At 35.1% G+C, this 16,723-nt stretch overlaps 1 protein-coding gene across 1 annotated transcript; it reads left to right on the top strand.

The window, feature by feature from the left end:
• Positions 1 to 1,645: 1,645 nt before the first annotated feature.
• On the top strand, positions 1,646 to 7,146 carry LOC132175746 (DNAJ heat shock family protein). The gene is made up of 2 exons (XM_059587783.2): positions 1,646 to 2,491; positions 5,844 to 7,146. Exons 1-2 carry the CDS (start codon positions 1,911 to 1,913, stop codon positions 6,289 to 6,291), a joined length of 1,029 nt encoding a protein of 342 aa, XP_059443766.1. The 5' UTR covers positions 1,646 to 1,910; the 3' UTR covers positions 6,292 to 7,146.
• The last annotated feature ends 9,577 nt before the right edge of the window (positions 7,147 to 16,723 follow it).

The following is a 16,723-nucleotide window of genomic DNA, read 5'->3' on the forward strand; positions in this document are numbered from 1 at the left end:
TTCAAAATTTGTAATGTTGAGTCGCCAAGTATAAAAAATTTGTAATGTCACCCATATCGTTATGGTCTGGAGTTAAAAACTTTTCAATATCACCCATACCATTAAGGTTTAAAGTTTTGATAGTCTCACACATAGAACCATTGATTTCTTAATTATGCATTCTTGTTATTTGCAGGTATTTGGTTTGTTTCTTAACATCACCCAGTTGGTTGCTATAATCAATGACTAGAGGTGGATATTATAGTTCATCTTTGAATTACAGGTAGTGTGCATATATATATATATATATATATATATATATATATATATATACACACACACACTAAATGATATACATATCCACTCACATGTGTAAGTAATAAGACCAATTAGAAAAAGAAAAAAAAGAAGTACGTAATAACATTCAAGTAGTTTGACTAACTGTATCAACATAGTGGTTACTTAAAGGATGTCGGGATTGTAGCATTGAGAATAATCACTCCATGGTTTTTGTCCAACTGCCCTGTGATTTTAGGTGAATAATCTGGCAAATGTCATAACTTGTCGGTGAACGCAAAATCTAGCCAAGGCCATAACCCGTCAATGAATAAAAAATCTCGCGTGAAATTTGGCTTAGCCATAACCCATTTCAAGTACAACCTTATATCTATTCCCACACATGAGAATTACACAAAAACTCTAGTTCGTTTTCTTTTAGCATCATATCATTCCTTTGACTAACTTAAGCATTGGAAAATTCTTCCACCGACAAGTTTTCGATTAACTTGACCTTTTTTACCGGCGTCTATTGACTAAACTCGACCATGTGATCAACTACATTATCAATGTTCTTTCCAATTATTTGTGACAAAAGATGATTGGATTGGGCTTTGCTTTCTTATGGATAATGCAAGCACGAATATGGCTCAACTACGCCAATTAGAATGCTCAAGGACAAATCAAATTTTAGCTTGTGGCATGGGAATATTATCCGAAGTAGTCCACTTGTCTTTTTGGGTTCCATCTTCAATTTAGTCACATGAAGAATATGAGTAAAAACAAAGTAAAAGAGACAAAAATGGTGATCCTAATTCCTACGCCTACATAATCATACAAATAACCAAATTTTGAAAGTTTCTTCCTGCATAACTTCACAAAATATTTTATTTGTCGATCCATTTTGGCCGAGTTTTGCAGAATCTCACCAACTACGCACAAAATATTCTTAGAAATAGAACATCACCCATATTATAAAAAAAAAAAAAAAAAAAAAAAAGTTGCATACTATTCCCTCCCTAGGATTGGAATAGACTGAATTACAGCTTGCACAACCCCGTATATGAGAGAAAACTCTGATAAAACTCACTTGTTCAAATAGGTACACAAGTCATACGAGACTTATTCGGACTCACTTGTTCAAACAGGTACACAAGTCATACGAGACTTATTCGGACATGTAATGCTTTCTCTTTTTAAAATAAAAACATTAACAAATAACTTAAAATACAAAATACTCAAAACTATTCTCATCGTTATCATCATGATAGGCCCAACCCAAAATATAGCCCAATTCTAAGTTAGGACGTAGCCCAAAATATCAGGCAGCACAACCTAGTAGTTTGCCGCACGTTGATGAATGGGATGACCTAAGCAGATCCGAGTCGTATCTTGTTCCGGACCCACCTCACATAATTCCCTCCTTTGTTTCTGAAAACGAACCCCACTCCCACAACCGTCGGATCCCCTCCTCCACCACCTTTCCGTTACCCATCCAACGGTCTTTTCCACTTCTCCGACCACCTCAACCATCCCCACACAAGCACAAAACACAGAGAGAGAGAAGAGAAGAAAAAGCACAAAAAAAAAAAAGAAATTTATATTTAATTGTTTGTTTCAGAGAGAGAGGGAGAGGGAGCGGGAGGGAGAGAGAGATGGGCGTGGACTACTACAACATTCTGAAGGTGAACCGCAACGCGAGCGAGGAGGACTTGAAGAAGGCGTACAAGAGGGTGGCGATGATATGGCACCCGGACAAGAACCCCGCCAACAAGCGCGAGGCGGAGGCCAAATTCAAGCAAATCTCCGAGGCCTACGACGTTCTCAGCGACCCCCAGAAGCGCCAGATCTACGATCTCTACGGCGAGGAGGCCCTCAAGACCGGTCAGTTCCCGCCACCACCGCCAGCCTCTTCACGCGCCGGCGGGTCCCACAACCACCACCAGCACTACTACAACCACGGCCGCCAGCAGCACCCGACGTCCTTCCGGTTCAACCCACGAGACGCGGAGGACATATACGCCGAGATTTTCGGATCGGAGAGCAATGGTAATGCCGGTGGTGCTGGTGGAGGAGCGAGGGGGTTTGGCCGGGACGGGTTCTTCCGGGCGCCGAGTGGTTCCGCGTCAAGGAAGGCTGCGCCGCTGGAGAACATGTTGCCGTGTAGCTTGGAGGAGCTTTACAAAGGTGCGAAAAAGAAGATGCGGATCTCCAGGAACGTCTATGACATCTCTGGGTATGCGAAATTGCAATAAAGTCTTTAAATTTACTGTTTTTGGTTGTTGCTTAGGAGACCCAGATAAGGGTTAGTAGGGTTCATGTTGCTGAAGACGAAATTTCAGGTTTTCTTTATTCAATTGCCAGGATTTTATAGCTTAACAACGACCCTGCAAACCCTTTTGGCACTAGAGTCACCAGAAGATTTTTTGATTAGGTGAACATGTGGTCGAATTTAGGCGGTAAATAAACAGTTTTGGCAAAGTTATATGCCATTGAAGTCTAATCCTATTAGTGCCACTTGTCTAGGTGGTCGCTCCTCAATGAGCATGTTGAATTAACATAAAAGCTCTGCATTTACTGGTTAGCTGTGAAATATGCGATCTTGATAGTGCCTATCAAGAGGATTAAATCTGTCTTAGTCAAAGCACTTGACTTGGGTAGGTTATAGGACTGTTGAGCATTGCATTTTTTGTTTTCGATTAATAATTGTAGTCTTGTGCATTCTGGTGTCTTAACACATAATGGGATTCAGTTATGGTTTGGTTTCATTGTTGGTGGTCTGTTTGTGGTACTGAACATAATTTTTAGCTTTTACACATTTTTAGATGTGTTTATAATTTATAGTTAAGTCAATTAATTTGCATTCATTTCATTGATGGAATAATTTAGATCCATTGAGCTATTAATTCTTGAAATTTTCTGGCATTAGTTCTCTTTAACTTGCTTTGAAATCCATAGATCTCCGAGCTTTCTTAAGATGGCTGGTTTTTTTCTATCTTTTCTTGTGAAAGTTTTCTCAACTTTGTACCACTAGACAGTTCTTGCTTGTAGTTAGTTTTTTGATGTTACCAAATAATTTTTTTAGAGTAGTCTTGTACTGTACACAATTGGAGTTGTCCTTTAACAATCAAGGAGGCAGCATACTTAAGGAAGTCAAAGTAATGGATTTGAAGGCTTTACTTGAGGTTATAGTCCTTTTTTGTTAAACGGTTGTGGATAAAGAAGTGAGAGAGAAATCATCTGGAGATCTGCCAAATATAGGTTCTTGGCTTAAAGTTCAAGGCTTTTACTAGGCTTGGGTGTGATGATTGTTATGAAAATGGCGTGGATCAGTCAGGTTAGCCTGCTTATCCTCACCCTTTTGAACTGCATGGGATTCTGTGATTTGTTTGTCATTTGTCATCGATAGGTTTGGGCAGCAGATTGGGACTGGATTATCCAATACAAAATTTGGTTTCTGGGTAGGGCAGCCTTTAGGTAGACAAGCTTTGGTTTGAGGTTACCCAAGGCCATACCCACCGCATTTCTATCTTTAAACAGTTTGAAGCTACAAGGAGGTACAAGGCTGCTTTATGCATGGTAATTTAAAATCAGAGGGAGAGAGAGAGAGAGAGAGAGAGAGAGAGAGAGAAAGTTAAGCAACTACTTTCATTTAGCTCTGTGATGAGTTAGAGAATGAAGTAACCCCTATGTATAAATTTCAGCTTATGCCGCTGAATTCCTGCTTCATTCTTATTGCAAAATGACTGTTTCTTGTGTATATTGGTTTAAGAAATCAAAAGCTAACTGGATTTGGCTGTTTAAAATCAATTTTCAAATAAATGTTTGGAGCATCTTTGCTCCTGTGGTTGAATTTCAGAATTTCAGTCATAAACCTTGATGCTTATATTTATATGGGGTATATTCACCGACATGACTTTGCTCAGGGGCGGAACTATATTCTTCCCCCCAAAATTTTTATAATTGTTTATAAAATATACATATTTTATGAATTTGTCCCCCAAAAATGGTATATTTGTCCCCCCAAAATTAACATATTATGCGTTATTCCATTTGTATTTTTTTTCTTAGCCATCTTCCTCACATCTCATTTTTCTTACATTTATTTGTTTTTTTAGGTGCAAAAATGTGGAATATGATGAAAATATCTGTATTTTTATTTATTTTTTGAGTGATTATTGTGCAGTTATTTGAGTTTACAGTAATTATTTTTTGTACCATTTTTCTTGAACTCTATAGTATTTAATTTATTTTACTAATTGTTTAACTATTATGTATTTGTGATGCCATGAGATTAAATTCAATACTTATATGTTTTTATTTTATATAAACACTCACAAACACACATATAGAGAAATTATATGTATTTATGTGCTTTTGTATTTATATACGTCAATATTCCCAACTTATTAAAAAAAAAAAATCTGTTTCCCCACTCTAGAAATCCTGGTTCTGCCCTTGACTTTGCTCAGGCATTCTTTGAACTATGGGCCAAAACAATACAGTTCAGCCTGAATACATTACCATGGCGAACTAGATGGAAGTGTTCCACCTGTAGTTAGAGCTGCAGCATCAATAAAAGAGTGAAGATAGTCAGCCCTGTAAAAAAAATAAAATCCGTCCCCCCACTCAAGAAATCCTGGTTCCGCCCTTGACTTTGCTCATGCATTCTTTGAACTGTGGGCCAAAACAATACAGTTCAGCCTGAATACATTACCATGGGGAACTAAATGGAAGTGTTTCACCTGTAGTTAGAGCTGCAGCATCAATAAAAGAGTGAAGATAGTCAGCCCTGTAGACAAAAAAAATCCGTTCCCCCACTCAAGAAATCCTGGTTCCGCCCCTAACTTTGCTCATGCATTCTTTGAACTATGGGCCAAAACAATACAGTTCAGCTTGAATACATTACCATGGGGAACTAGATGGAAGTGTTCCACCTGTAGTTAGAGCTGCAGCATCAATAAAAGAGTGAATAGTCAGCCCTGTAAGGTGATAGCAAGAAATTTCATGAAGTGGAATACTATTCTGAGCTTAGGTTAGGGAGATTGGTCGTATCTTGTTTCTTCAGTGGCATCTCAGATACTGAGAGCATTTTAATAGAGAAGAGAGGAAAAGGAAACAGTAAAGTTTTCTTATTCAATAGGTATAATGCTTTTTGGTAAGGGTTATATTGACTAAACTAATCTTGCTATTCCCTCGGCCATATAAAGCACGAGAATCTATGTTGTTTTTCTATCCTAGTTTTCTGGTTTTCTTTGGTTTGTTGTTGCAGCCTAAGAAGCCATGAATGTTAAAGCTTGGGCACAAATCTATTCTCATGACCTGTCTTATGAAGACAAGTGGGTCTTTTCTTTTGTTAGCGAAGTTTAAAGATCTTCAGATCATCATATAAACTGCAGATAGATAATTCGAGTTAATATAAATTCAAAAAGAGGAATGGATCTCCTTGTTTATTATTGGCATTACATGGCATTGGTCTGCATTGATAATTTTTTGCAAATGTATGCTTTGATTCTGTTAATTCTGAGTGTATATTTTGCTTTTTGTATGTTTACTTCCACTTAATAGCATTAGAAATTCTCGTGCAGTAATTTTCGGACTCTGGATGAGATATTGACCATTGAGATAAAACCTGGTTGGAAGAAGGGGACCAAGATCACATTCCCTGAGAAGGGTAACCAGGAGCCTGGTGTCATTCCAGCAGATGTTATTTTCGTGGTAGACGAGAAACCCCATGCTCTTTATAAGAGGGATGGTAATGATTTGGTAGTCAATCAGGAGATAACACTGCTGGAGGCCCTCACGGGGAAGACCCTTGACCTGACTACCTTGGATGGAAGGAATCTCATGATCCCACTGTCAGATATCATCAAACCTGGAGCAGAGGTTATTGTCCCAAATGAGGGAATGCCAATCTCAAAAGAAGCTGGGAGGAAGGGAAATTTGAGGGTTAAATTTGACGTCAAGTACCCTTCAAGGCTTACAACAGAACAAAAATCTGATTTAAAAAGAGTTCTGGGAGGGATTTCACAATGATTGCAAGCTTTAAACGTCATGGGTGCTAACACAGCTAGTTTTTGTTGCTATTGGATGATGTAGATATGGCATGTGTATCCGATTGAAGAATGTGAATAGTAGGAAGTTTTCAGGGGGTGCATGGGCGCGTCGAGGGCCAAGTGCAGGGTGGTTCTTCCAATCTTGCATTTAGACGCATAATGTGGTAGGAAGGATGTAAATGGTCCATGGGTTTGAACATCAGTCTAACCAGAAGAAGTGGGTAGGAAATGCTACCTTACCTGTCATTTTTGTCATAGTGTTATTCTTTCCTTTTGAGTTGGATGTTAATAATTAGAGCATGCTTGGAATTGCATTCGAAAATAGAGCTTTTAAAGTTAAAAAAAATAATAATAATAATTTAGAAAAAAAATTCATTTTTAAGCTTTTCTCAAAAGTGTGATTTGGCCCTTTTTAGAATGGAAAAGTCAAGAAATGCTTTTGAAAGTTTTTATCGAACTGGTTAGTTTTTTGTTCGGCAAAAACAGTTTAGGTACTAAAGTACTTTTTAAGCTTCCAAACGCAATTCCAAACAAGTTCTTAGTATTGATCATCCTTGGATTTTCAACATATGGTATTGTTTTAACTTTTGGAAATATTGAATTTATTGTATTGATTGATTAAAGATACACCCATGTGTTTGAGTAGTTAAATTATGTAATGTTACAGCATTTCAATTTTTGTTCCTGCTGCAATTCTCGAGGCATATGTACAGCGTACATAATCCAGTGAATGGGCATTGTCACCAACAATGTAACAGGCTTTACAGGCCCAATCTCCTATTTTTCTTGCTGCTGTCTCATCTTTATGAATAGAGCTTGTCTGCTCCTGCTAGCTACCTTTTCTTTTTGTTTTCCTTTCGTTTTTTATCCTGAATGCTGCCATTTGCCCTGCAAATTGTAAAAAGTCCAGGGGAGTGTGTGTGTTTCATAGCAGCACCTCCGAAGCCACTATAGACTTATACTTCTTGTTTTACCCCCAAGAACTTTGATACGTCGGAAACTATCAAGCTCCTTACAAACTGACATAACAATCTATATAACACTTACCACATTCAATAAACGGTTTAACAGGTAGTGTTTGGATCGATTCGTAATCTTATTGGCCACAAAGCAAAACAAGTGACAGGTTGCGGATATTCTTATCGCTACAAGACACATGGTGTTGTCTTCTTCAAAGGAGAGAAGTGGTCAACTTTTCCCACCACCTTTGCGTTTGTTTCTTTCGGTTTTTTGGGGTTGTTGCGTGCGTCAAGAATTTCATCTGAAAATCACCATGAAAAAACAAACACAAAGGGACAGCCTGGAAGTGAGAATCAATGCGGGGATTATTTGTATAATAGATAAATCAAATGTTTTGTTCAAAAGGAGGGATTCTCGCTGTCTTCAACTCCTGAAATGATGAAAATCTACATATTATAGAATTTGCTAAGAGAATCGTCAAGTGTTTGGATTTTTATATAGAAATAGAATCGAGAAGTTGCACATGCCCACAACTAGTGCTACGATTCTTCTTCTCTTCTTTTATTCCACATTCATTGATTCCAAGAGGTACAATGAACAAATGTCAAATGGCATGCAACTTGTTACTGGACTTGCATAATGACACAACTGTTACACACGATGGAGAAGGCTGTTATGGCAGTATGTATTGATTCTGAGCATCACTGATGCAATTGTCGTAAGCAATCGAAGCATTTATTATCTGGGTATTCAGGTCTTAAATTCAACTACACCCAATCCACCAAAAACAATTTTGAAAAAAAAAAAAAAAAAACTAGTGTGAAAGTGACTCATTTTATGACCAATTTCCTACTTTTTACTGTAATTGTCTTGTCTTTTTGAGTATGTTGTTGGGAACTTCCCCCATTTTTTTATGTTTTAATCCCTAAAAAAAAAAAAAAAAAAAAAACTTGGGTATCTGCCACCAATTGATCATTTGGAGATTGAGGTCCTTGCAATTTCAAACAATTCTAAGGATCGTGCTTATTCAAAATGAACGGTGTAGATCTAGTCACATAAGTAAAAAATACAAAAATCAAAATAAGAAAAGGAGTGGCGTGCTACCTTTGTAAAGAACAATCGGGCAATTATTTTACCTTTTACCTTTTAAAGGGGATGGTTAGTCATTCTCGAACTTTTGGGTTATTTTGGGTGGTTGCAACTATTTCTAAAGTTATTAATACGAAAAAAAAAAAAAAAAAAAAAATTGTAACAACGGTGACACGCTTGTTTAGGGATTATCTTGACCATGGTCCGAACTAAAACAATGAGAACTAGAAATTTTCTTGGGAAAACGTAATTTTCTTGGGAAAATGACCCCTTGGCTTCCTTTTGGGCCAATTTTACATTGATGGAAGTTATTTTCCCTAAATTTCCATTGCCTTGACATAATCTAAGAGAATCCTTGCCTCTTTTATTGGTCATGTCAGTTACAAAAACAACTTTGTTAACAATAATTCATCTACCTTATGGAATTAATATGGGGGAAAAGGAGAAAGAAATAGCAACAAAGGTGGCTGCTTTCCACCCTTTTTACCTTCGTTTCAATGCTTCTTTCTTTCCCATTGCTTTTTGCAGCACAAAACAAACACAAAAAGTGGAGTGGGTGATTACTTGGCACATTGTTTTTTTCACTTTATCTTTTAGAACTAGATACTACAACACTTTATCATCTTAGCCAAAAAGCAAGGAGAGAGAGAGAGAGAGAGAGAGAGAGAGAATGATCTGTATACGTCGGAATCCACTTGATGTTGGCGGCGCCACCACCTTTAACCAAACACCACCTATCCCACTTGCTCAAAGTTATACGCTTTTCTATCAACAACCCTATTCTTCTTTTTGCAACTTTGATTTCCTTTATGCTCAATAGTGCTCGATCTCTTCTTGGGAAATTGACACCAACCTTTTTATTATCTATTCGTCCACTTTAAAAGAAGAGATCCGATTCCTCTCGCAATCCCCCTCCTGTGTACGGATTGCCGGGGATCTCTGAAATTTGGAGAGGCCCCCAATGTTGGGGGTACGGAGCCAGAGCCAATTTTGAGTTTGGAAAATAAGGGTCAAATTTTTTTTTTTAGGGATTAATTGGCAAAAAAATATTTTAATTTTTTTTTTTAACCTTAAAATTTTTTTTTTAGACTTAATTTTTATTTTTCTTGTAATTGGAGGGAATCAGAGCCACTACCGGTCCTCCCTAAATCCGTCCATGTAGGCGACTCTTATTTGGATTTCTTATAATTGTTAGAGTTCATTTGGTATTGTGATTTTGTAAATTAAAAAAAAATGTAATTTTAAATTTAATGACATAAAACGAAATGTTTGGGATTGCGAGTTTAAAGAATTGTAATTTGAAAACGTAAAAAATATGTGTTTTCAAATGGTTGACAAGATTGTGCTTTTTTAAAAAATATAAATAAAATAAAATACAATTTTAAAGGTCAAATAGTAGTTTTGCCAAACGCTTAATTACATTATTTAAACTCATATTTGCAAATCGTGCTTTTTGAAATCGCAAACTCAAACAGATCCTTAGAACTTGTTTGAAAATGCGTTTGAGATGCCTAAAAGTGTGTTTAACACTCAAAAAGTCCGTTTGAAGAAAAATAATCATTTGGTAAAAAAAAAAATTGAAAGCACTTTTAGGGTCCAAAAAAGTTTAAAAATAGCTAAAAACGCACTTTTGAGAAAAGCTTAAAAATAAAGTTTTTGCCAAAAATTATTTGTTGACTTAAAAGCTTTATTTCTCAAACGCAATCTCAAACATACTCTTAGTCAGATTTTTTTTTTTTTTTTTCCTTTTAAAAACGCAAATCATTTTTACCAAAACTCTTAAAGAGTTTTGATGTAATACAATGGTAATATTTTAAAGAATATTTTGTATTTTAAATTAACTATTAATAATCTTGGAAAGAAAAGGGTATATTTTTTACTTTTGAATTAATTGGTAAATCATAGGCACGAGAAAGGAATATTGTTCATTTATAGTAATTTCCAAGAATGGCAGGGGCAGCCCGACCATTAGGGCATTAACTGGGTTTCTTCTTTTACGTGGACAACAAAATGTAGAAGTAGCAGTAGCACGTGTACCACCATCGGAGTCCACAAATGATCCAAAGGTCACATTTTTATTTAAAAAATAAAAATAAATAAATTCTAGACACTCTGGGAAGCACAAGCACAAGCATGTGGTGGTGCTGGGCACCATTAATTTGATATAATTTCTTGGTTGCGGAAAACTTCAAAACAGAGGGCCATCACTTTTTCTTTTTGGCCTGCTAGACAGTTGACAGTAGATATGGCTTCCATTGCCACAAATTTTACTGCTCTATTGCATGACCACACAACATTTGTTGTTCTTATCCTAAAAAAAAAAAACACATGTTATCCTCTTCTGACTTTCACCTAACAGGTTTTCTTATAATTATACTGTATTTTAACTCTAAATCATTAAATAATAAAATATAATTACACTTTTTGTTGACATATGTACCTTATCGAATTACGTAAATTTATGTCTCGACTTCTTTTAATTTTTTTCTGTTCGATTCCATATTATTCATTAATATTGTGCTTTTCTATGTTCTAATCTATCAATTTGTACTATTATATTTAAAATATTATTTTCTTTATCAATTTTTTCTTTTCCCATATATATATTTTGTATTTTATTACTTCTTTTTATGTATTGTAGCTAGATATAGGTGTTCCTTGATGGTTCTTTTGCACCATTCAACATCACCAATTAGGTTAAAAGAATGAGCTTAACTTCAGTACGGTCAACGCAAAAAACAAGGGTTTTCTGCCCACCACTCTGAAGCTGACAACTCAGCTTAGAATAAAAAATCAAAATGAGAACAAAATACCATATTATTCTTTCACACAACCATTTCAGTCACCTGCCTCTGCCATCCACTACCTACGTGTCTCTCTCTCTGTCGGCCCCGTGGGGGTGGTGCGCGACCACCCCCGGCCTATGGGATGGCCCGTGAGCCACTCCTAGGCCATGGCAGCCACCTTAGATGTGGCCAGGGTGGCTCGCAGGCCACCCCCAGCCAACCCTAGCAGTTATGGGGTGGCCGTGTGCCACCCCACGGGAACAACGGAGAGAGAGAGAGGGAGGTAGTGGGCGGCAGCGATTTTGAATGGCAGTGGCAGTGGAGGTGGCTAAAATGTTGGAGGATTAATCTTGTGTTTTGCTAACATATATGTTTTTTGCATTTTTCTTGAATTGCTGATGTGTCATATGGTGATTGGTGGGCAAAAAACTCATATTTTCTGCCATGACCGTATAGAAGTCACTCTCTAAAAGAATAGCATGACGTTTGAGAGATGAAGAGACTTAAGAAAGATAAATAAAGTTAACTGAGTTAAATGAGGTTTCGGTTGTTAAAATCTATTAAAATTGGCATGTGAGAGACACTTGGCAGTTTATCAATTCGGTTTGTAGCTAATTTTTGTCCTAGCCAAAATAGCTTTTGAATGGACTATAGCATTTGAGTAATGCTAGCTAGGTACCATCTTTTTAACTTTCTAAAATCTTCATAAAGCCGATGTGACTTTTAAAATCACCATTAAATTTTAGATGAATCATACTTGAATTTTAATCAAATAGTGATTTTGAAAGTTACATCAGCTTTAGGAGAATTTTAGCATTTAGGTCTTCATAAAAAGATAATACATAGCATTACTCATTGCATTTAGGTCTCTTCACCTTTTTTTTTTTTTTTTTTAATTAAAGAAAAAATCACATTTATAAGAAAATGGTAGCATTTATCACTCAACCAATAAATAAGACGAGTACGTGGCATAAACTTAAATTAAAGTTACAATGTGAAGATAAAGTTCTGGACCATATATCTTAAATATCATAATAATTTATAAGAAAATGGTAGCATTTATCACTCAACCAATAAATAAGACTAGCACGTGGCATAAACTTAAATTAAAGTTACAATGTGAAGATAAAGTTCTGGACCATATATCTTAATTATCATAATAAACTCGAAAAAGATTAAATCAATAAAAATAACAACTTAATTATTTAATCCGTACTTTTAATTTGGAAAAAAGTTTTGCACCCGCATGTGTTTAAATTAAATGAGGAAGCTTATGGGACTTTAAATTCATTGCATAAATGGAAGATAAATAATGTCAAGCGACATTTAAATAATGTAGCTCATCGTGTAGAAATGAAACTTTATCTTTTAATGTGAAATATGGTCTTATTGATAAAATTACTCGTTATATCTCTGATATCATTTATGTAGAGCGTCTGAGCGTGTGCCTTACTTATTGCTATATTTTTTTTTGAAAAAAAAAAAAGTATAAATTTTCTATAAATTATATTATGTTTTAAGTTATTAATTTAGTAAACATTACCAAACTTAGTCCCGTGAGCTCGTTTGCTACTATTTTTTATAATTATTATTTACTTTAAAAAAATAGTAACAAATAAAACACTTAAAATATAGTTTTACATTAAAATAATAACAAAACAAAAAAACATTTTAAAAAGCATTACCCAACTAACTTTTTGTTTTTGTTTTTTTTTTTTTAATGGATTAGGAAAGGAGTGAATAATAAAAGTTTCCACTTTGTTGTCTCTCTGTCTTGCTTATCGGATATATCCAACGGACGAAAGCTATCATGTGAGGCTCCCATAATGCAATTTGGCCGAAGTCCCATCAAGAGCTGATGGTGACGCCATGCATCATATCATTTGCGCCTTTTTTTTCTTTTTTATTTTTATTTTTAATTTTTTATAATACGAACATAATGGGAATGCGGTGTTACGGCAAGTACGGATTGTACCTTGTTTGGAGAAGCAGACAATCCTCATGTGATGTGATTTAATTATTTCGCTGTTGGCTTTGGCTTTTAGACGCCTCGTAAAGTTGTTTTGCTGCATGCGGCCAAACAGAACACGCTTGTCTGTCCAATGGGACATGTGCCACATGGCCTTGGGCCTCTTTATCAATCTCACATGCACATCCAATAATGAGACCCACCATTTTTGTGTCCTTTTTCTTTTATCTTTCATGTATTTCTTTATAATTTTTTTTTAAAATTTTTTATTTTATTTTCTTTATAATGATGAGAAAGAGAGGTGTCTTCAATTAGTGGACCATCCATGGCACCCAATAATAAGATTTTAATTTAAAAAAGAAACAACTTTTGTAGAACAGGTTTTGTTAGGTCATCAACATGTGATTCCACTAAGAGATGCTTATTGCTAGCTTGAAGAGTATTTAAAATGTAATTTAGATTGGGTGCAATAGGCTAGTGATTTATATAACACTGGCGTGCATGAACAGTTATGCACGTCAGTGTTATAATATATATATATATATATATATATATATATATATATATTGTTTATACAATATTTTTATAATTAAATAATTCTGGCGTGACTATTCATGCATGTTAATGTTGTACAAATCACTACTCGGGTGCAATAATATAATATGAGCAGCTTACGAGAAAAAGCTTAATAAGGCCCATTTGTTTAGATACATGACCAAATAGCTCCAACTGGCCCACTCCTGTTCAAATAGACTCTATTAATTAAACCCTCTCTCATGAATTATTTGTTGCGTGCCCATCTCTATCCATTTGGATGAGTATGCTTTAGAAATCCTTATCAGATAAAAGGAAAATATCCATCCGTAAGTGATTTTTAGAGTTTGTTTGGAATTGTACTTTTAATACTTAAAAAGTCATACTAAACAAAAAGCCGGTATATTTGGTAAAAAATTTCAAAAGTACTGTTTTACTCTAAAAATGGCTCAAACGAACTTTAAAAAAGAAACTTAAAATTGAAGTTTTTATCTAAATTCTTTTTAACTTTAAAAGCTCTACATCTCAACGCAATCTCAAATATGCTTCTCCCAAAATTTATTTTTTAAATTTTGCCCTCCAAATTAAAAGTTTTAGTTTCGCCCCTATAAATATGTGAGATCTACATATAAGTCCCATATATTTAATAATAAATTTGCACATACAAAAGAAAAAAGAATTCTCATGATTTATAGCATGCACACCACATTCTTATGGAAAATGTGACTATTAAACTTTATTGATTTTAAAAATCCTGTAATTCTTTTATTATTTGTTTATACCCGTATATTTTTGCCGTGATCAGGCAACAAATTAGGCAACAAAATCTCAACATAGCCACGTGGGCTGCCGGTGTTAATACGCAAAGTCCTTTGATGACAAAACTGAGAGTGAGGGACCTTTTTGAAATGACAAAAATGCTTTTTGTCTAATCAAAGTTATCATCCGGTATTCCGGTTTGTTGAAAAAATCAAGAAAAGATCTTCTTCTAATCTTTTTCTTAATAGTGCTTTACCACTCTCTCCTCGTATTTTAATCATAGAATCCATATACACGCTAGTCTATTAATTGATAATTAATTACGATACTATTCCACCAAAGTTGATTTTGAAACACAATCTACTCCTCAAGAGAAAAATTCAGTAGCTTTAGGATTAAGAGAAAGAAAATCTCAATTAACTTTAACCTTGTTTTTACTCCTTCACTTCTATCACTTTTGAAAGTAAATCATGCATCTTTTTTAATTTAAATTCATAAAATCGCTCGTGAAATTTCATGTATAAAATATTTTCATACCGTTTATTATTATATACGTGCTAAAAGTGACACGGACTTTTCTTTTGGAAACATAACATAAAGCTTGTACATACAAATGTCACAATTCAAACAATTATAAAAGCTAGCATAAACATAAATGTGCTTACCTCACCTGCTTATTTCCTTTTCATCTTTATTGTATTGCACCGTCCTTGTCGATGATGCATCTCATTCCCTTGAAGATCCTCTTGAAGCCTTTACTCAGGACCTACAATCACGTCATAAAGCTTTCTTTATTTATTAACTGGTCCCATGAAAAACTTAATTCTCGATGACACTCACTAATCTTGTAGTTTTGTCAACTAACTCTCTCAATCCATAGCCGTTCTAATTTTCGTCCCCGTGTAACATTTCTCGCTTATTTTAAAAACTAGGGTTAGGGTTCAAAACTAAATCTCTATTCTTCTTACTAATCTCCCTTTGACCTCAAATTAACTTATACGCTATTTATTTGTTCCAAAATCCACCAAACCTAGTGGGCGCCGGGCGCCATTATCCAATCAATACATAAGAAACCATCAAGGGTGGTAGTTCAATGGTTTCGAGGAAATTTTCATGAGGTTAGGCATGTACTAGGGCCTGGGTTTGACTTCCGCAATGAGAATTCTTTAGCCTATTAGTGTTAGCTACCTTGAATCTCATTGATACCCTGGTGTGGTGGGTGTTAAGCTATGACTCGATCGGTCTTAAGGGGGCGCCTGCGGTTCCCACTGTCTAGGCCCTTCTTAAGCGGCGCCTCACAGGTTGGTGCTACTATAGTCACGTCCAAGTAGGATAGCTACAATTGGCCTCCCCTTCCAACCTTTTTTTGATTAAAAAAAAAAAAAAAAAGCCGCATAAACCTCTGTTCGGCATAAATGGCCGTGATTTTCTCACCTATAGAATGACCATGCTGCAATTATCACCTATAAAATCAAGCTTTACGTCACTTAATTATAATTATATTACAAAATAACGCTTTATTTTATTGAACAAACAAATTAATACAAAAGAAACTCTCTAATATTATATTCTTCAAGCTCTTTCTCCATAAAGAAAAGATTGCTGGATGAAATAAATATATTAAAAAATAAATAAAATAAAAAAAGATACCGATCCGACCGATTTGCACGTTATGCAATCCTCTAAAATATTAACAAATTTTGAGGCGAGACTGACGGTGGTTGACGAGGTGGTCACCAACCAAAGCCAAGGTGTCAACAGGAGTCTTGAAGAAAAAAAAAAAAAGTCTTAAATTACCGATCTCTTTTTTTTTGTTTTTATTTTGGGAGAAAATATATTTTATCCCCTGAAGTATCCACCTATTTATATTTTTAACTTTAATATTTAAAAAGTGATACTTTACCTTCCTACATTTATAAATTGTTGCAATTCGACCATTTATATATTTTTTTTCCCAAAATGCCCCTATTCCAAATTAAAAAAAATTTAAATTAAGGGGTGGCCGGTCACCCCAATTTGGCCTGGGGTGGCTTCGGCTACCCAGACCGGCCATCCCTTAATTTTTAATTTTTTAATTTTTTTAACTTGGAATGGGAGTATTTTGGAAAGAAAAAAAAATCTGAACGGTCGAATTGCACCAATTTGAAAGTTTGAAGGGTAAAGTGTTACTTTTTAAACATTGAGATTAAAAGTGCAAATGATTGGATAGTTCAAAAATAAAATATAATTTTCCTTTTTTTTTTTTTTTTTTCATGGAAAAGAAAACATATATTTTTCGAAGATGTTAAGACCAAAAGTCAAAATACTGAGTCGTT

Source organism: Corylus avellana, chromosome 3 (assembly GCF_965113065.1).
Source record: "Corylus avellana chromosome 3, dhCorAvel1.hap1.2, whole genome shotgun sequence".
NCBI classification, from domain to species: domain Eukaryota; kingdom Viridiplantae; phylum Streptophyta; class Magnoliopsida; order Fagales; family Betulaceae; genus Corylus; species Corylus avellana.

What these genes read in the sequence shown, in the direction of transcription:
- LOC132175746 (XM_059587783.2), top strand. Translation starts at nt 1,911, where the DNA reads ATGGGCGTGGACTACTACAACATTCTGAAGGTGAACCGCAACGCGAGC. An exon ending in AACGTCTATGACATCTCTGG is followed by an intron (nt 2,492 to 5,843) that starts GTATGCGAAATT and finishes ATTCTCGTGCAG; the next exon opens with TAATTTTCGGACTCTGGATG.